This window comes from Formica exsecta, unplaced genomic scaffold, assembly GCF_003651465.1.
Source record: "Formica exsecta isolate Colony F162 unplaced genomic scaffold, ASM365146v1 scaffold1159, whole genome shotgun sequence".
NCBI lineage: Eukaryota > Metazoa > Arthropoda > Insecta > Hymenoptera > Formicidae > Formica > Formica exsecta.
This window is the reverse complement of record NW_021848498.1, coordinates 33,908-53,762: the sequence shown is the minus strand read 5'-3', so window position 1 is coordinate 53,762 and position 19,855 is coordinate 33,908. Positions and strand designations below refer to the sequence as shown.

The window sequence follows — 19,855 nt, the reverse complement described above, 5'->3', positions numbered from 1 at the left end:
GTATATTTATATATATACTTTTATTTTTTTAATTATTTTATTTTAAAAGATTTTGTTAAAGAAGATTTTATCCTTTATACAAAAGGATTTATATACTTTTTTTTTATATAAAACTAAAATTTCGAAAGAAAAGAATTTACAAATCTGACTTTGATATTATTTCGTATCTCACTTTGGAGAACTCATTTTAATGTTAAATGCGCTAGATGTCCCGCCTTATTTTACATGACAAATAGATATATATTAATTTTTAGTCGTTACCCCGCATAAAGAACTCGCTTCGGTTATGTTGTAGTTGATAGAGAGCCTCTAAAGAGTTAGAATATTCGCTGCCTGTATTTATAAATATATATATATATATATATACATTGTTACTATCGCCTATCGCTGTTGCTATTTGTATCGATGAATGGTGTGACAATACTTGTTTCGTGCGCCCCCTTCTCTTCGATATACCCGTTGTTATACGTATGTTCTCAGCAGGGTCATGCGACGTTTCGTCTTATTTTTAGTTTATAACCGATGTAATTATTCTATACTTCTTCAGTTAAGCTCACGAATAGCAGCGACAAACCACGCCTGCAAAACGAGCCATGTAAATAAAAGTGAGGCAAATATTTATTATAATTATAAATAGTGCTCTATAATTATATAATAAGTCTTCTTTTCTTATACACACATATTTTCGTAGAATTTGATATATCTTTTTTACTAATGAAACGTGCTTTGATACGATTATATATGAATAATTATTAATAATAATAATATACATATTATATTACATTTTATAAATTATAATATCTTTAGACGAAGCTTTTTTTGATAAATTTATTTCACATTTATTTACATGACTCATTAAACATAGCTTCCTATTATCTGCAGCAGCGAATAATATTAAAGCATTGATATGATCGAAATCAATAGCTGAAATAAAATTATTGCGACAGATTAGTAGCCGAATAGCTATCGTTGCGATTACTACTACAGAGACGTACCTTCCATGTAGCATTTTATTTTATTGCGCCACATTTGTTTTTATATAACGTTGCAATGCACGTCACGCGGACGGAAAGACCTGCGATCAACAGTAATTTCGCAGTTAACCCTCACGCGGGTCAATTTTCGAATGCCTGATTGACAAGACGCGATCGTAAGAGAAGACAATTCTTAGAAAACAGAACTCTGTATTAGTAATACATATAATAGTTTCTTCAATCTGTTTGATTTACATCGTTTTTGCACGAGAATTTCCTTCGGTTCGATTCTGTAGTGTATCTCTTTTATATATTCATCACTACTGATTCTCGTATAGCCGTTTTAATCTCGATCTAGAGATAAACGAGAGAGACCATTCCGCCAGAGATCTTTTGATGAGACACGAGATCCAGCCGACATATTACTACTTAATTAGTGATCGGCAAAAAAAGTATTAATTAAGCGTAGATTAAAATTTGTACTAATGAATGATATAAGATATTGTAAATGGCGAACGACGCAAAGTGCAAAGGAGATTCGTATTTGTTTTTAGCCTCAAATCGCACAACAGAAAAATAGACGAATCAAGTGATCGGTAGATTAATCTGTGAAGTTGCGAAGCTGATCTCTCTCTCTCTCTCTCTTTAAATCTCAAAGATTAATTAAACATTTTTTACTCTCTTTTTTATTTTTTTCCGGTTTTAATTATTTTACTCTCTCTCTGTCTAACGAAATTAATTAATATATAATAATCTCTCTCGCCACATAATAAAAACTCTAAAATATGTCATAATAAACAAATTTTTATCTAATCTTTGAACTCCAAGATAAGAAATTCAATTTGTCTAATGAGCTCTTGTCAATTAATTATGTTCTATATTTTATCTATTTTTTATAACTATACGTTTTATACAATTTAACAAATCATAATTTTACATGTAAATTTTGTATAATTCATATCAAGAATTTTATTCTTGAGTAAAGAATAGAAAGAAATAATTTATGAGCAATAATTTCATAACGTTTACTTTGTATATTGAAAATTATATTTCTTCTCGAATTCGTGACGCAATTCCAAATAGAATGACATGATCCGAGACTCGTAAATGATGTTTGTCGATTGTAGCATAACGAGAATAATATTCTTTTATTGCCTATAGTATAACGGAACCTATGTCCCATCGAATTAACATACTTTTATTTGCAAAAAATAAATGGAAAATACTCGTAAGAACTAAGATTCAACTACTCATTGAAATATATATTAATCGCGTCGCTATTAATTAGAATGGCAACAATTCCTTTTGATAAATCGAGTGAATGACGTCGACTTTTCCTGGTCACCACGCACAGTCTTACTGAGGGATCCGATAATCCCATGCATCGGCTGTTGTTGCAAATGTAACTCTATTTTTACATTTACGATTTTTACATTCAAAAGACGAACGGAACAAAACTGGTCATCTAAAGGAAAAGCGACAGTTCGTTCACTTACATGATTCATCGGATCCCGATGTGGCCAGGAAGAGTAGAATTATTCACAATTGTGTGCGATGAGGTTCGATATGAGGATAATATGCTCAGCTATTTACAAACTGATAATTAATAAACTTGATACTGTAAAATTCCCACTAATATTGCATGTGTGAAAGAGTTATGTTAATAATCTGAGGCCTATGAATGCGAGAGAAAAAGGAAGAGGAATGTATGACTTTCGCATCATTCTAACAATATTAGCACAATTTGTTTTATTTGAATTTGTTGCAATTAAAAATTCCTATCAAAATGCATATGTTAATTGAGATATGCACACACGTGGCCTAATTTTTTTAGTAAAACAAATCTCAAAGATAAACTCTAACGGAATGTTATAGAATAAAAATATCGCTTATGCGACGAGAGATTTTTATCTTTTATATGACGAAAATGTCCCTTTATGATCCCTCTGTTTCGAGCGAATGTGAAAACCTCGAAGCCAATAGATAGACAATAGTCTATTGTTATGTCTATCTGGCAGTCGACTTATCTCTACAAAAACTAAAATTTGTACTTTTATCTTTTTTAGAGTAATTTTAATAGAATAATTTTTGCACAGTTATAAAATAAAATGACACATCAACGCGACGGATAATTTTTATCTAGAAGCATAACATATTTTTGTTATGTATCATCATGTTTGATATCATTTTAACTAAAACTGCAAAAATCTTATTAATGTATTAAAAGATTACTTTCCAAAAAAATAAAATTAAAAAAAAAAATATATATATACATACATAAATTTTAGTTTTTATTATATAACTATAATAATTCGTGAATAAGAGTTATATAATAAAAACTAAAATTTATGTATGTATATATATATATATATATTTTTAGCATAAGGGACTTTGGAATTTTTTAATAAATTATCTTGCTGGTTCTCTACTTATTCTCGCTCTCGAAAAGTCGCCAACGTAATTTATGAGACAATCTTGGAAGATAAGCTGGACCACGAGACACTAATTAATTATTTGTCTCTATAGTGATCCTGGATCTATTGTCACATAAGCGATTTACTGTACATCTTTAAAATTAAAAATTACTTATTAATTTCAAAACTTTTCTTATGGGAACAAATACCGCAATGAAAAAAAACAAACATTTATGTAATAGAAATCTATATCTGTGTATGCGCGTAATAACTTCATTTCTTTACAGATAAAATTATAAGAATGTGAATAATATAGAATGATGCTCCTTTTCGTCTTTCTACTGTTATCACATTTTGACTAATACAAGAATATCTCGAATCATGAATCACAAAATATTTTATAAATTATATAAAAAATAAATATATTAAATTTATCATGATTAATTACTTGTTTCTCATCTAACTTCAACCAGCTTAACTATTTATTCCACATCTGAAAACAGAATTAATTGTAACAATGGTTATCGCAATCTAAGTTATTTTTTAAAAATAATTGATTTTTAACGTTTTTTGAAGAAAATTATAAATAAAAAACTCACAGATTAAATAATTAATATTTCATTCATTTTTCTTAAAGTTCGAGATATTCTCTTATAAGTGATAACTCAAGAATATATTAGAAGTGCGTATGTATGTGTATCATCACGTAATCGGCTGGAACGTTGTGAGAATGACAGAGGAGTGTGCCCTGTGAGGACGTATGCGTGACGTATGTTATGTGTTTAAGAGATCTGTAACGATCAAAGGAGACGGCGGTTAAATGTGAAAAAAAAAGAAAACCATTCAATGTACTAAGAACGATGTCGAAAGATGTCACATCGACGCTTCTGAGAACTGCGATGCACATCAAGTTGCAATACAATTCATATCCTAATTAGATTTAAGTTGCACCGATGTTAAGAAGAGCGCGTGATTATAATTATATCTTTTTCTCTATCTTTTTTTTAGATAAATATAAAAATAAAATGCGAAATTTATTTGAGATTTGAGCTCGTAATTTTTTACGAGGAATGTAAGTCACCGTCGTCTCCGTGTTCGTCAACTATATATTGATAGGCCCGAATTTTGTAAATTAACTTAATGGTTAAGATAGCACACAAGAAATACCGCCGCGTATTATACATTAACAATTACAGTTCGTATATAATAACGAGATATAATTATAAGAGACATTTGCATATATAGTCTTAGATTTTGTATGATATTCACACACAAAGGAGGAAAAGCGAAGTGAATCACGTTGAAAGATCTATATATATATATATCTGTGAGATATTAAGTGTACTGATAAAGCGATCGAGTAATTAACGCGCATTCGAGATTAAGATCGAAAGAACAAGCGCCCGGATACGCACAATTGCAAGGTTTTCGTTGTCGAGTTTTGCTCTCTCGAAGAGTAAAACTTATGAGAGTGTATGTCGAATCTGTGACGGTGCTCATCATCGAATCATCCCTTTGTATGAAAAATTGTAAAGCGATATCGGTAACAGTGCACTCGATGTGAAAAGAAAAATACATGACACAATAATGAACAGTACACTATCTCTCGCCTTTTTCCAATTACATTTGTTTTTGTTTGTATACGTAATATCCAAGGAGCATGTGGCAAGATGTCATCTTAAAAAATCCGCAAAAAAGAGCATCTTATTTAATATTATTTAATTTTAACTATCTGAAAGTAATTCAAATAGAATCACAAAAGAAAAATTTAAAAGTTACAGATGAAATATGATAAAAGTTACAACTATATAATTGCATAATATTATCTTTTACAAATAGCGATTTTACACATATTTAAGAAAAACACATGTATTATATAAACTAGTAAAACGTTGAAGATTGTTTCTTTTAATTTTTGATGTCTTTTAATGGAAATCTTTTTAAATAGAAACCTTTTATTTATAAAATAGATAATTATATTTTTTTAGTGAGGAATGTACCGCACTTATAAAGTAAAATATTCTATTCGAGCAGAGACAAATGACCCTATAACGGTCATATGTATCGTTAGTAATAATTAAGCAACGGTTCACTGACTGCGATAAAATGCTGTATGTACAAGTACTCTTTATTTAGGCGGATCGCAGTTATCTACACGATATTTCCAGGAATTTTATCCGAAAAATTACATAAGAAACTCACAAATATTCTAATGCATATAATTTTAATAATAATCAGGTAAAATGGCGAACTGAGTTATTTGTCTCAATAATATTATCGTTATTAAATTAATTTGTCCAAAATTTTAATCAAAAAAATACTGTTTGTATATAAAGATATTATATAATATTAATTATAATATTTCTTTAATAATATCTGAACACACAGAAAAATCAAGATTTATCTCGCACTAAAGAAATACAAATAATCAAAGACTAAAATCAATTCCTAATTTCGAAGATTAAGTATATTTGATTTCACAGAAATAAAAATTTTCGGTAATCCTTGTTTTAGTTTACTTATTTTCTACAATGGCACCGATATAATTAATTAGGAAAGACTCACATAGGAAGCGGATATATCGTGTTCGTTGAGTGTATCACGATTTCTAGTTCATGGAGACGGAAGATCCTTTACAACAATAATAATCATGGATAATCAACAGTGTCTGTCACTTAACGGCTTGTATCGATCAACGAACCGCGATTCCGCATGTGATGTTTCGTTATTGTCTGGTGCTTCCCGGTGCGAATTTTTCATTTTTTATGATAAATGAAGATACACGAATATTGCCGTAATTTTCTTTAATTCGGTAACAACGAAGTGCGAGTAAAAATTTCAGTGTGACACGGTCGATGAAGATTCGCAGGGCAAATCGGGTCATTGACATACATTTGAAATTTCAAAAGTAAATTCGTCCTGTCTGCTCGCGTTGGAACAAGATTGGCGAGATGCCTCGGGAATTATAAACTTTTCCATTTCCTCTTTGATCTTAATTAATCACACTCACTGCGCGTTTTCATACCATTGCGGAATTAATCAAATATTTAGAATCTACAAGTAATTTCTACTACAGTAAATTGAAAATGTAAACTATTTTGATATCCCAGATGTATTAGAATTTTAATGAGAGACTTTAATGAATTAGTTTCAATTTTTTTAACTTATATCTAATATTAAAATTTAATTTGTTTCCCACATTAGAATAATTAATATATGTATATTCGTTTAATATACAACATTAAATATTTTTTAAATTAAATTTTGAAGAAGTATATAACAGCAACATATTTTGATAAAGAAATTTATAATATGAAGAAATTTATAGTTGAAATACTTCTCGGAGATCGATTTTATTCTCTCTAACAATAAGAATAAAAATATTTATTTCTTATTTTGTAAGTCAAGCTTGAAAATCAAGTTTTTCGTGATAGATAACTTTCTTTCAAATTCCACGAAATTAATTTGCTCTGTAATAATAGTCGAAGAATGATTCTTTACGAGAGATGATGAACAGTATACGAGGCTGTACTCGTGATTGACAAAATGTGATTGGGGGCACATATGAAGGATATAATTGTGCTGAATTGATGATCAAACGCCGATAAATAATATAAATATTATCAAAAATTTACTTGCAGTTACATATTCTGCGTCAAGCGATGACCACATGCGAACCGTCACGGATCATACGATTTAGGTCCCGAGGGTTTCGGGTACATCCGTTATATTACTCCCGTATACATCAAATCGAATAAAATACTGGCCTGACGAAGGCGGAATACAATATTATAAATACATATACAAGTAAATCATTTTAAACAAAAAGTAGCATTGTTACACTTTGCAGGAATCCCTCAAGACTTAATTAAAAAAACAATGAATCAAAAGAAATTAATAGAAGTTTATTATATAATTAATAATTATATAATTAACTATTTCTTGTGAGAGAAACACAAAAATTTACTATGTGTGTAAGTCAAATTTTAATATACATAAAATAATTAAAATATATAATAAAATAATGTTGACTTTTCATAAATATTATATTATCATTTATAAAAATTTATGAATTCAAAAAAAGAGATTAAAAGCTTTCAAGAATAAAATTATTATAAGAAGTTTCTTTTAATTGATAGATTCATAGAGAATGTCTAATAGAGATTCGTAAGACCAAATTGTTATGATTAGTATTCGTTGAACATCCATCTTCATGATCCGCTTTTTTACAAGAATTCGCCGAATGCATGTATGGGGGAAATACGTACCGGTGAAGGAAGTTAATTCAGTTCATTCACAGTACCTTCGCGAACGAGCTCGGCAATCCACCTCGAGCATACGAGTTTTTCGCGTCTTCGATCCAATGCGATCACATGTCTACCGCGAAAGAAGCCCGGATATCGCATGTGTAATTTCAAGCTATGTTTGCGACATAGGTTGATTTATTTAACCCTTTGATTATCGCAGACAGATATAAACACGCATACCAGACCACGTGTGTCGTGATCTTTTATCTTAGTATAAATGAATTCTTATCTTGTGAATGAATCGTGTGAATGAATTGTAAATTGATTCCAATGATATATCAATGATATGTTGTTATATCTAATTCTGTCTATCGTTTATAGAAAATTGCGTATAATCGAAGATATTTGTAACGAAAATAATGAAACACAAATTTTTTTTAAACATTTCTATAAAATATATATGTGAGTTATAAAACATAAAGTGATATTAAAATGTGTTTCGGCTGCATTATCAACGTTGGAAGATTTTCTAAATTAAATTTTAGATATGTAAGATCCTTTTTTTTGTAAAGACTTCATTATGATAGAGAACAAACGTTGATATAATAATCAACTTTAATCAATTTTAATTATTTTCATAAAATTTTCGAGTATTCAATTATTCATAGTAATGTTCCAATACAATATGCACGCTATAACATTTAATGTTAAATAATTTATAAAAAATTTTTAAAAAATGGAATAATATAAAAATTTCATTAACTAAAATATTCTTGATAATTACTATTAATAAATAGAGGTATATATTAGATACGTTCTGAATGTTTCATCAAGAAATGATTACACGAACAATGAGAGAAAGACATTAATTAAGAAACCGTTAAATCCTTTTGCTCGATAAGTGCTAAAAGCCCATAAGAGCGATTCAATATGAATTCATTGCGAAGATCAAAGCCGTCTTCGTGGTTCGCCGCATTAATATTATTGATCATTGTCACTCGATTGTGCGGCGCCGAAACGAGTGGAGAGTATCTTCAAAAGGCAATGATCGAGCTTCAGGAACTAAATGTGCCGTCTAATAGCATTACGATGCATGATCGATTATCGGTGAATCATTATCAATATGCCGGCTATCAGGACGGACACAGCCAGGACAATGCACATCGCAAGCTCAGCACTAATAATGCTCATCAGGACATCAGGCATCAGGAAAAACCGATCGCGAATAATGCAATTGCCGAACAAGCGCAGTCTGCCGCAAACAATATAGTACAATATTACGCGGTACTTGAATGAATCTAATTAATAAAAATAAAAAAAGTGCCACTCATTACAAAATAAATTTTTAAAAAATTTATAGGAATTTTCTTAGTTTATGTTCTTAATTTTTGATATTTTTTTACTATCTTTTCTATCTATCTCTCTTCTATTTATATTTTTAATTTTTCAGAATGCTAATATATATCAATTTCTACAATCGTTCCTTCTTAATTTGTCAAGGCACTGATGTTCGCAAATTTTTCAGATACGCGATCCCACTGCCGCGGCTAGTTATCCGAAGGTAAAACAGCCGGAGCCGCTGGTGCTCACGCGAGCAAAACTGGCCGCGTTGTATAAACAGGCCTTGGAAAAAGGGTCAGCAATCAGCGTCGCAGCTTTGACGCAGGCATTGAATGCCGCGGGCGGCAACGGCAACGCGCAGGTCGGTCACCTGCAGTTACCGGTTAAATACCCGTTGTACAACTATTACTACTTTCCGCTCAAGAGTTTCGCGTCCGAGTTGCAGGGAGATCATCAGCAGACTGCGGTAAGGGAGAATCCTGAATCTGTTGCGCCATTAAGCGAAAGTCGGGATTTTTTCGACCACCTGGTATACAATCAGACATTTATGCCAGCGTACAGTATATTCATGTTTTATGTCGATGATATTATGCAAAACATCGAGAATCGCCAGCACGAGAAATTGCTAGAAATCATTTCTCATGCATATGAAATGTCGATATGCAGTAGTATTTTCAGTAACAAAGAGAATTATATAAAAGATAAACAAATTTATATTACATTATAATTAAATTTTTATACATACTCGTATTATATATATTAAAAATTTAGATTATGAAAAAAGCATAGACGCAAATTTTTGGATGCTCTCCGTGTATTATATCTTTATATTCGAATTTCATTAATTATACGTGTAAATCTCCAACGTTTATTAAGAAAAAAAGTATATTCACGGTTATTCCATATTTTGTATCTGTTATTATACCAATTTTTTTCGTACAAAAATCAGAATGAATACGTGTGGTTTGCGTTTTTCTTTTCAGCTCGTTCCAATGTACGCGGCCACAGAAACCACGGAGAACACTCAGAAGCAACTTATGAATCCGCTCTTTTTAGCGATCGGCACGTTTATCAGCATGGCTGTTCTGTTCATGATGGGTGTACTATTTCTACCGAAATTGCCGCACTTGGATCTTTTTAATGCACGAGTAGCGGACAACGACGATTTTTTGCGTCTAACAACTTTCGTGATGAATGCCATAGACGGACGTAATCGTTGGAAGAATTTCAGCACAGCTAGCTGAGAATACGTGTGATATCGTGTAAAATAAAAATTATTATATTTTGATCAAAAATGTTGGAAATATCAGCAAATATATTAGTTACAGTTTGCACAAATATTTGAACCGATCGTAAAAGAAAAATTACGCATGTAAGGAAAGGAATATTTAATGTATATATTAATATAAAATAGTATATTAAACGTATTAGTGAGACAAAAATTATAGTCCGTATTTTGTCAGGAATTTAAATATATATATATTTATATAAAGACATATATAGAGAAAAAAATCTAGAATTAATTAACATCATATATTTAATTGATAAGAATTAATATAAGATTGACATTAACAAAAGATAATATTTATTTATGTAGTATTGTATATAACATTATCATATACTATAACGTTTATTTAAAAATGAAATAAATTTTTGTACATATATATAAATATTGGTATAGTATATTGACCACCGAAGATCATCAGTAATTAAACATATGTCGATAATGAAAATATTAAATAGTATTATGCGAGTCTACAAATGTTGTGCTCTCTTTTGTAGTACAATAATAATAAAAGAAATAAAGATAAATAGTGCACTCTGACTGCTCGGGGAATGTGGACGTATGTATGTATGCATGGACGAAGTATATGAAAATCTCTTTCTATCTTGCAAATATACATACCTATCAGTTTTCACTATATCTCTCCGCTTCGCGATAGGAAGAGATACAAATCGTAGAATCTGTACAGTACCAGAAGAATGGAAGGGAAGGCACATATTGGGACATTATATATTAAATATATATTTCACCCCATATTTCGGTCTAACTACTTAATTGTTAGTCAGTTCGATTGGCAGTTTCTTTATCTGCTGCCTTTCTTTTCAACATTTGCCTCTGATGCTCATACTCAAAATCCTCCTCGCTCAAGTTCAACCTCTGAATCTGCAACATTAAATTATAGTCATGTAACAAAATTTTTTGTATATAATCTCTTCTATCACATACACAAATATGATCCAAGTATTCCCTGTAAAGATTTTTGCAGCTGCGTATATATTTAAATTTTTACTGATTTTGACACACATACATATATTAAAAAAATTAATATTTACTTGATAGATTAAAGCTTCCTCTTCCATGATATGTTGGGACGGGTTTCTTAGAACTTGGAGAGTTTCATATGTCGTCGGGCAACGCTTAACGAAGGATGTGCGACCCAGACTACCCTTCAACAATACCAGGCCTACTTTGAAAATCACTTTTACGCCTTCACAAAGGAACATGTCCCATATGCGCAAAATACTTTCCCACGGCAACGTACGCGTGTAAACGCATAAGAACCATTCCGTCATATACAGAATTGGTTCCATTTTTTGTTTTTTCTGAAATGATAATATTTAATTATTTATCTGTGTATGTATATGTATGTGATTATATCATCAATCTATAACAATAATAAAATTGAATTGGTTATTTTAGACAATATTACTCTGAGATATTCTTTTAATATATATATATATACACACTTTTTCAAGAAACACAAAAGTATTGTTTTAATAGCTACAGTAGAATTCTCTTTTATCATATATAGTTAAAATATTCATTTTTGATATTCTCAAAATATAAATAAACAAATAGTTTTTAAAACAAGAAATTTTACAATAACTTGAATGTACTAACTAAATGCTTATATGCGACAGGAGAGACTCTCTTCAGAAGAGCAAACAGAATATCTCCATCACGCAACAATGTTTCCATGCCCTGACTGTAATATCCAACGAGATATTTGTCGCATATCGCGACGAGGCACCAAAACGCTTGTACCGCCGGCATGTGCATCAGCAGAAACGCAGCGATAGGCGCTTGAGCTTGGCAGTAACCTACTTTACTGTTCAGAATGGAGTACGCCTTGAGGACCTGGAACAGTTCTTGCTGCCCAGGAGCGTTCTCGACGAACATCTCATGATGCGGAAATTGACGATGAAGATCTTTTTTTATATCCTCTATGTATTTAGGATCGCCGGGCCGTTTGATCAGTTCTTCGTACAAGTTTGGATTCTCGTTCATTAGAAGCTGACCGCCGCAGAGATTCAACCAGGCGCGCAGTCTCACGGAAGGCGGTATACCTTTTCGACATCTCTCGCGGACTTTGCGATAATTGGTTGTCATGAAAAGGCTCCAATTATTCAGCATCTGTATCCATTTTCTTTCTCTTCGCAGTATCACATCGGGTGGTATGGATTGCTTCCTATGTGATCAATAGTTATTTTACTGAGATAGCTTCCTTGCCACATTACAGGATTAATCGCAATCACCTTTCAGGACTGTATTGCGAACCACCTAGGAATCCATGACGATCAGGTACGGTGGAGATTACCGAACCACATTGGTATATACTACTGGCCTCTGATTCAGTTTCCCCATTCAACTCCTCCTCATCATTACGCGATGTAGCCGTGGCAGCCATAGCATCTTTCTACTCTTCTGAATAATATTGTTCGTTAATATAAACATATTTATTAGTAAATTGAAAAGCTATGAAACCAAATGAGCACATAGTGTCAATTGCATAGAATGACATAATATTACTATGTAATTATCATACAATTGCATCTTTTTTAAATTCGCAATATATTTTATTGTTAAATATTGTATTTTATTGTTAAATATTAATTTTTAATGGAAAAAATCGCAGCTAGCGTTACAAACTAGCATAAAATAGAAATTCCGTATCATGTTTCAGACAGAAGGATACACAAAATATATTACCCTAAATATGTGTGTGTAATACTATATGTAATATGTAAATACATAACATGTCAGAAAACACAAACAGGGCAAGTAACATGTGAAATAATTCCGTTAGCCAACTATCTCAATATTTGTATCAGATTCGTACACTCAAAATAAACATTGATTCATCGAATGGATGTATATCTTACGTTGTTTCATCGCACGCCACACACTATAGCGTACCTATTTACGCCTACTTCGCAATTGACAGTTTACGGTAGTTAAACGTCCACGTAGAGAGAATCAAGCCCTATTTCCCGTCATCATAAATATGCAGGAAGCACGGCAAAGTACAGTTTTATGTGGCAACTAATTGCGGATATTGTTCGCGTCGCGTCTCTATGTTAGGGGAAGGGAGAGGGTGGCCAAACCGATACGAGATTTCTTTTTCTTTTTTTTTTTTTTTTTTTCGTCGTCCTGATCTGGGTACAGTATATATGTACTAGATAATGGAACGCTATATACTTTCACTCTATGTAAATATTTACATTTACGACACGAGTGGGCGAATGCAGCTGTGAAATATGCGCGAGTAGGCGTATCCTTTATCACGCGGGGATAAATGGTACTTGCCGTGAATCTTCGCCGAATTTGACATTTCGAGGTGTCACGAGCGCATTCACGCACGATTCACTTAATTCTCACAGATTCTCACTGTGTTGTATACAGTTGTATACACGCACACATGTTACGCCCTGGATATGTGCTATTACGCGTTGCGTCAGCCGCGAAAAGTGCGTATATATAGATGACCATGCGGTTGTATGGATTAGATGATATCGACCATACCGACTGCGCAGACAAACTTCCAAATATTTCCTATCGAGCGCTACGCTCGTTTGTCCAAAAATCGAAGTTATCGTTTAGCCATAGACAATATCTTTTGGACAATCGTGTATCGTATCGAGTATGAGAAAAGCAGGGAAATGAAAAAAAAAGATATGATACAAACGAAATAAAATTCTGTCGATTTGACAGAGGTTTTTCCCGATAGTTTGTGCCCTCAATATAATTGTCAAATCTGCAGGTTTGCTAAAGATACAAAAACTTATGTTTGACAGCTACAATTTCTACTCGAATTTATAATCAGTCTGCTAGCAGAATTTATTTACTGGATAATATAAATCAATTGTACAGCAAGAACAGGTGAAAAAAATAAATTCGAGGCTCAGGGCACCGTTATATCCAAAACTTACCCTGGGACCCGGTCTATCTATAAAAATCCCGCAGCGCGCAAGCGCGGGCATATCGCGCTGTCCGCTATACTTTACGTACCGTGATGCGATTTATACAGTGCAGTGTTAGGTTTGGTTCAATTCAGGTCTAAGTTGTACGACATTTGCAAACTTGTAGCGGAGTGCGGAGTATCCATATTCATCTCAAATCATCGAGAATCAACTAGCCAAGTCATGAAGTATATTCTGGTGACCGGCGGTGTGATCAGCGGCGTGGGCAAGGGTGTCATCGCCAGCTCGTTCGGCACTATCCTCAAACACTGTAACATTCGCGTGACATCCATCAAGATTGATCCTTATATCAATATCGATGCCGGGACATTCTCGCCCTACGAGCACGGTGAGGGCGATGTTAATTTCTGCACATCACTGTGCCATAATACATATCTGAAAAAACAGCGGTTTTTTCGTTAGCATGTTTGATATCGATCGGTATAAAATTGAGTTCAATTTCCTGTGCTATAGATACGGGAAAATGGACTTTATTGCGATCGCAGCAGTTGCACGTTATCGCGTAGAGATCGCTTCTTCCGCGATTCTAGCTCCTGATTTCCCGTTTCTTAATATTACAAATTTATTTAAAAAAAATAGCAAATTTTTTTTCATTTGAATATAATTTATTAAAAGATATTTTATAAAGGATTACACATATATATACACGTGTTGCGCGAGGTTTAATTCAAATCGTCTTGCCGATATTTCTATCTCTGTTTTCTGTCTATTTTTTGATTATCGATAGAAAAGAAACGAATTACAAAATTTTTTATCTGGATAAACCATATAATTGTGTGATAAAATTAAACAAAAATCTCTAAATTAAATGCCACGATAGGTGAAGCGTGAAGCCTTTATGGCGGTAAAATTTTCAGCCATGTGCTTGCGCCATTTTGCATGCTGCCGCCACGCTATTTAACAATTAAGATTTATCGAATGAGGTCAGATGAGTTTTTATAGCTATATAAAATATATATGTACACAAATAAAATTAATCACGCATATATATATATATATATACAAGTATTAATGAAATAATTTACGTATTTCTGATAATCACATCGTGCTATATAGGCATCCAAGCTCGATTAAAACTTTTCCCTCCTTTTGGAAAGATCGTCTCGTCTCACCCGCTAATAAGCTAAATGCGAGGGTTCTATCTAATATATCTCACATATATATATATATATATATATATATATATATATATATATATATATATATAATGCAATAATAGAAGAATATTTATTTTAAGCCCCAAATTAATTTATTTCTCTATGCAAATATTCTACACTATACGAATCCGTCTGAATATGTTTTTAGGCATCTTCCGGTTCTATACATGCATTTCCTATATTCAAAAAATGTAAATAGAAAATGTAGAGCTGGAGAGAAAAAGCATAATCAAAAAAAAATTAACATTAGAATTTATATTAAAATTTATGTATAAGCCTTATTTTTAAAAATTATATAATTGTATTATATATTATTAATAAAATTAAAGTAATACAATAACATTTTTAACATTTTCTGTAAAATTATATATGATTAAATTAATTGCATATACTATCAAATTAGTACTAAATTATTTCTCATATAGTTTCAACTATTATACAGATAAAGTTTAATAATATATCTGAAACAATCAACTGTGACTGAACAATTAAAAATTGTTGATCAACGAATTATTTTAATTATTAGAATATAGTAATTGTTATATAAATATGTTTGCATAATTTCATTCATCCTTTAGAAATGGTTTCTAATGTCCAATGAAACTTGATGCTTATCACCACATTCCATTGTTCAGTCAAGTAAGCGGTAAAAGCATTCTTCGAAGAGAAACATCTTATGTTACTGGTTTTCTATAGACACATCCGCTGTTAGTTTTTTAATTTTGCTTATTTTACTTACTGCAAAGTTTTTGTTTGCTCTGTATAACAGGAGAAGTTTATGTACTCGATGATGGTGGTGAAGTGGATCTTGATTTGGGCAATTACGAGCGTTTTCTGGATATCACTCTTCATAAGGACAATAATATAACAACAGGAAAAATTTATCAACATGTTATCACAAAAGAGAGACATGGAGATTACCTAGGAAAAACAGTACAAGGTATATCTCTATCTATGTAATATTGCATATTTATATATAAGAAAGAGAGAGGGAGAGAGAGAGAGAGAAAAACACAATATGTTGCACAAATTAATAAAAATCGATATTATTTTTTAGTTGTACCTCACATCACTGATGCTATTCAGGAGTGGGTGGAAAGAGTTGCGAATCAGTCTGTAACAGAAGATGGAGCTAAACCAGAGGTATTGCTAATAATATGAATTATTATAATATATAATGTTACATAATTCCATAAGATATGCAAAAATATTAATTTACATAATATTCTTTATATATTTGTGATACAATTCTAATTACATAATTTATTAATAATCCTTTACAGGTTTGCATAGTGGAATTGGGTGGCACAATAGGCGACATAGAGGGGATGCCGTTTGTAGAAGCATTTAGGCAATTTCAATTTAGAGTGAAGAAAGAAAACTTCTGTGTTGCCCATGTGTCTTTAGTGCCGCAGGTAACTGCGTTACATGCCTACAATCTTTACACACAGGTTACATTCCCGTTTACATATCTCTTCTATATTTTATGTGTATACAATAATAAATGCATGATTAATTTTTGTGAAACTCCCTAAGCGTTTTTGCGAAGATAATTTCTGAATAATTAGAGAGATTGAATAATAAGACATAAAATACTTTTTAGCCAAAATCAACGGGCGAACCCAAAACGAAACCAACGCAATCTAGTGTGAGGGAGTTACGTGGATTAGGTTTATCACCCGATCTAATAGTTTGTAGATCGGAAACGCCTATTGGCAATTCTGCCAAGGAAAAAATTTCAAATTTCTGTCATGTCGCTCCAGAGCAGGTAATTATCAAAAATATTTTTAATGAAGAAATAAACTGTATCGTAATTGATTAATGAAAATTGTTAATTGTTTGAAAGTAAGTAATTAATTGATATCAATATTAAATGACATCAAATATTTTGATCAGGTCATCACTATTCACGACTTAACATCCATATACCGAGTACCACTTCTTATGGAGTATCAAGGCGTTATAGAGTTTCTCAATGATCGATTGCAACTGAATATCGGAATACCGCGCCCGCGTTCCTTTATGCGAAAATGGCGAGATTTAGCTGATCACGTGGATCATTTGCGGAAAGATGTTAACATCGCTCTAGTGGGCAAATATACAAAACTCGAGGATTCTTATGCTTCTGTTACAAAAGCGTTACAACATGCTGCCATTGAGGCCGGTTATAAATTGAAATTGACGGTACTATGTCGTAATTATTTGAAATATATATAATTTTATACATATTACATAATCACACATATTGTACTATTATTTTTTGAATGATTATGCAATAATATTATTGCAGTTTATTGAAGCTGCTAATCTAGAGCAAATTACATTAATGGAAAATCCAGTCTTGTATCATGAGGCTTGGCAACAGCTTTGTAAAAGCAGGCAAGTATTTCAATATATTTTTATGGTTCTGTACATCTCTTATATTCATAATTTTTAATGAAGATACATTTGTTGTGTTTAGTGGCATTATTGTACCAGGTGGCTTTGGTAAAAGGGGATTGCAAGGAAAGATGGAGGCCTGTCGATGGTGCAGAACAAACAACAAACCGTTTCTCGGCATCTGTCTGGGTCTACAAGCGGCAGTCATTGAATTCGCGCGAAACGTATTGAATCTCCAATCGGCGAACTCTACAGAAATTGATCCACATACTAGTAGTCCTGTGGTAATAGACATGCCAGAGCACAATCAGGGAATTATGGGGGGAACTATGAGGCTTGGCAAGAGACAAACGCGTTTTTGCAACAATAATTCTGTCCTAAGTAAGTACTAGAATCCATGTTTCAACTTGAGATCAATTTATTTTAATATTTTTCTGTGCAGAGAAATTGTATGACAATAAAGATGTCATAGAAGAAAGACATAGGCATAGATACGAAATAAATCCGGATTATGTTCCAGATTTAGAAGCAGCTGGTTTAAAATTTGTAGGTGAGTTATATTGCATTTTTTCACACACAATAAAGTTATAGTTTTGGTAAATATAATAGGCAATCTTAATTATACATAATTAAGATAATATATACTGTATGGTCTAACATTTTTTTAATAGGTCGTGATGACGATGAAAATATACGAATGGAAATCGCAGAATTGGAAGGACATAGTTATTATGTAGCTACACAGTTTCATCCTGAGTATCTATCAAGGCCTTTAAAACCCTCACCGCCGTTCCTCGGTTTAATTTTAGCCAGTGTAGGCAAATTGAAGTATTATGTAGCACGAGGATGTAAATTTTCACCTCGCCAACAGAGCGATAATGAATCAGGTAATAATGAAATAATTAGAAAAAGATATATAAAAAAATAAAAATTTATATTAATTTATATTAAATTAATGTAATTAGTATAATTAATATACATTAATATAATTATGTGCACACACACACATATGTAAAATGTATGTTTAATGTAAAAATTAGACATAATTTCAATTTGCATGCAAATTTCTCCAGCTTACTCATTTGTCATGTTGATTGTTACAGATGATGACTACATGTTGGAGAAAGTGTCAAAATTGCAGTTGTCTAGTAATGCAAGTAGAAGTGGTAGTAATGTGTCAGAACTCAATGATACTTTGTATTGAGTATAGTTTTATTATCGCAAATTTATTTTGTGTCATTCCATTTTCCTATAATCTGATCCACATGTTTTTCTCTAGTCTTACATAATTCATGATTAAAAATTGAAACATGATAAATACATGAATATGTGATAAGTATATTTGTAGAATATATATTAATAATATAAATTTAAATCTTGCTATAACTGAAAACATAAGTTAAAATCCTAATATATCTTACAAGCAGCAACAACTATAAATACAAATATATAATTTATGATAACTTTAGGAATGAGTCTGTATCTCATATTATGTTACTATGAAATCTCGTGCTTTGGTTAAATATATATATGTAAGCAGACTCTTATAGAAAATAGATTTCATCATTTTTATCATTTTAATACATCGTCTTATACCAGAGATTTAAATTTATATAATTTTAATAAGTTAAAATGTTGTGAGAGAATAAATAGTTTTTATGATATTATAATACACTTATCTTAATTGTAAGTCTGCAGTATTCAAACTACATTTTTTATATCGACAAACTGGTTTTTTATACGTACAAAGTGTCCAGGATGAGAGATAGAGAGAGTGTCTCGAAATATTATAATTTTATTATAATCTCATGTATATCAAACACAATTGTTATACGTAATGTATAATGTAGTGTATACCTAATACAAATTTTATTAGATATTATAAGTTTTATATTTTGTAATAAAAATTATATCATGTTTGAACATAAAAATTTTTTGTATGTTTGTATGTATTGATAAAAAAATTAATATGTTTCAGATAAAATGAAATATATATGTATATGTGAATCTAGATTTTAAAGATTTAATTTAATTATATATACAAGCCGAAATCATAATCTCTTTCTAAAAACATGATT

General features: G+C 31.4%; 3 protein-coding genes across 11 annotated transcripts; 2 read left to right on the top strand and 1 right to left on the bottom strand.

The window, feature by feature from the left end:
• The first annotated feature begins 8,419 nt into the window (after positions 1–8,419).
• LOC115238849 lies at positions 8,420–10,403 on the top strand. Its single transcript, XM_029812972.1, has 3 exons — positions 8,420–8,919; positions 9,161–9,442; positions 9,960–10,403. Exons 1-3 carry the CDS (start codon positions 8,566–8,568, stop codon positions 10,218–10,220), a joined length of 897 nt encoding a protein of 298 aa, XP_029668832.1. The 5' UTR covers positions 8,420–8,565; the 3' UTR covers positions 10,221–10,403.
• A 157-nt stretch (positions 10,404–10,560) lies between these two features.
• LOC115238761 (TBC1 domain family member whacked-like) lies at positions 10,561–13,871 on the bottom strand. 8 transcript variants are annotated; one of them, XM_029812827.1, is made up of 5 exons: positions 13,144–13,871; positions 12,517–12,685; positions 11,882–12,449; positions 11,314–11,583; positions 10,561–11,143 (listed from the first exon to the last, which is right to left on the bottom strand). In XM_029812827.1, the coding sequence occupies exons 2-5, from the start codon at positions 12,666–12,668 to the stop codon at positions 11,039–11,041; spliced, it is 1,095 nt and encodes a 364-aa protein (XP_029668687.1). In that variant the 5' UTR covers positions 12,669–12,685; positions 13,144–13,871; the 3' UTR covers positions 10,561–11,038. The 8 variants fall into 8 exon arrangements, with proteins under 8 accessions (XP_029668687.1, XP_029668702.1, XP_029668694.1 ...); XM_029812842.1 differs by having other exon boundaries at positions 12,517–12,682; XM_029812834.1 differs by having other exon boundaries at positions 13,178–13,871.
• A 206-nt stretch (positions 13,872–14,077) lies between these two features.
• LOC115238747 (CTP synthase) lies at positions 14,078–19,702 on the top strand. 2 transcript variants are annotated; one of them, XM_029812797.1, is made up of 11 exons: positions 14,078–14,569; positions 16,168–16,338; positions 16,456–16,541; positions 16,682–16,849; positions 17,002–17,166; positions 17,295–17,582; positions 17,689–17,777; positions 17,860–18,158; positions 18,220–18,327; positions 18,449–18,664; positions 18,881–19,702. In XM_029812797.1, the coding sequence occupies exons 1-11, from the start codon at positions 14,404–14,406 to the stop codon at positions 18,979–18,981; spliced, it is 1,857 nt and encodes a 618-aa protein (XP_029668657.1). In that variant the 5' UTR covers positions 14,078–14,403; the 3' UTR covers positions 18,982–19,702. The 2 variants fall into 2 exon arrangements, with proteins under 2 accessions (XP_029668657.1, XP_029668665.1); XM_029812805.1 differs by having other exon boundaries at positions 14,081–14,569; positions 16,682–16,813.
• The last annotated feature ends 153 nt before the right edge of the window (positions 19,703–19,855 follow it).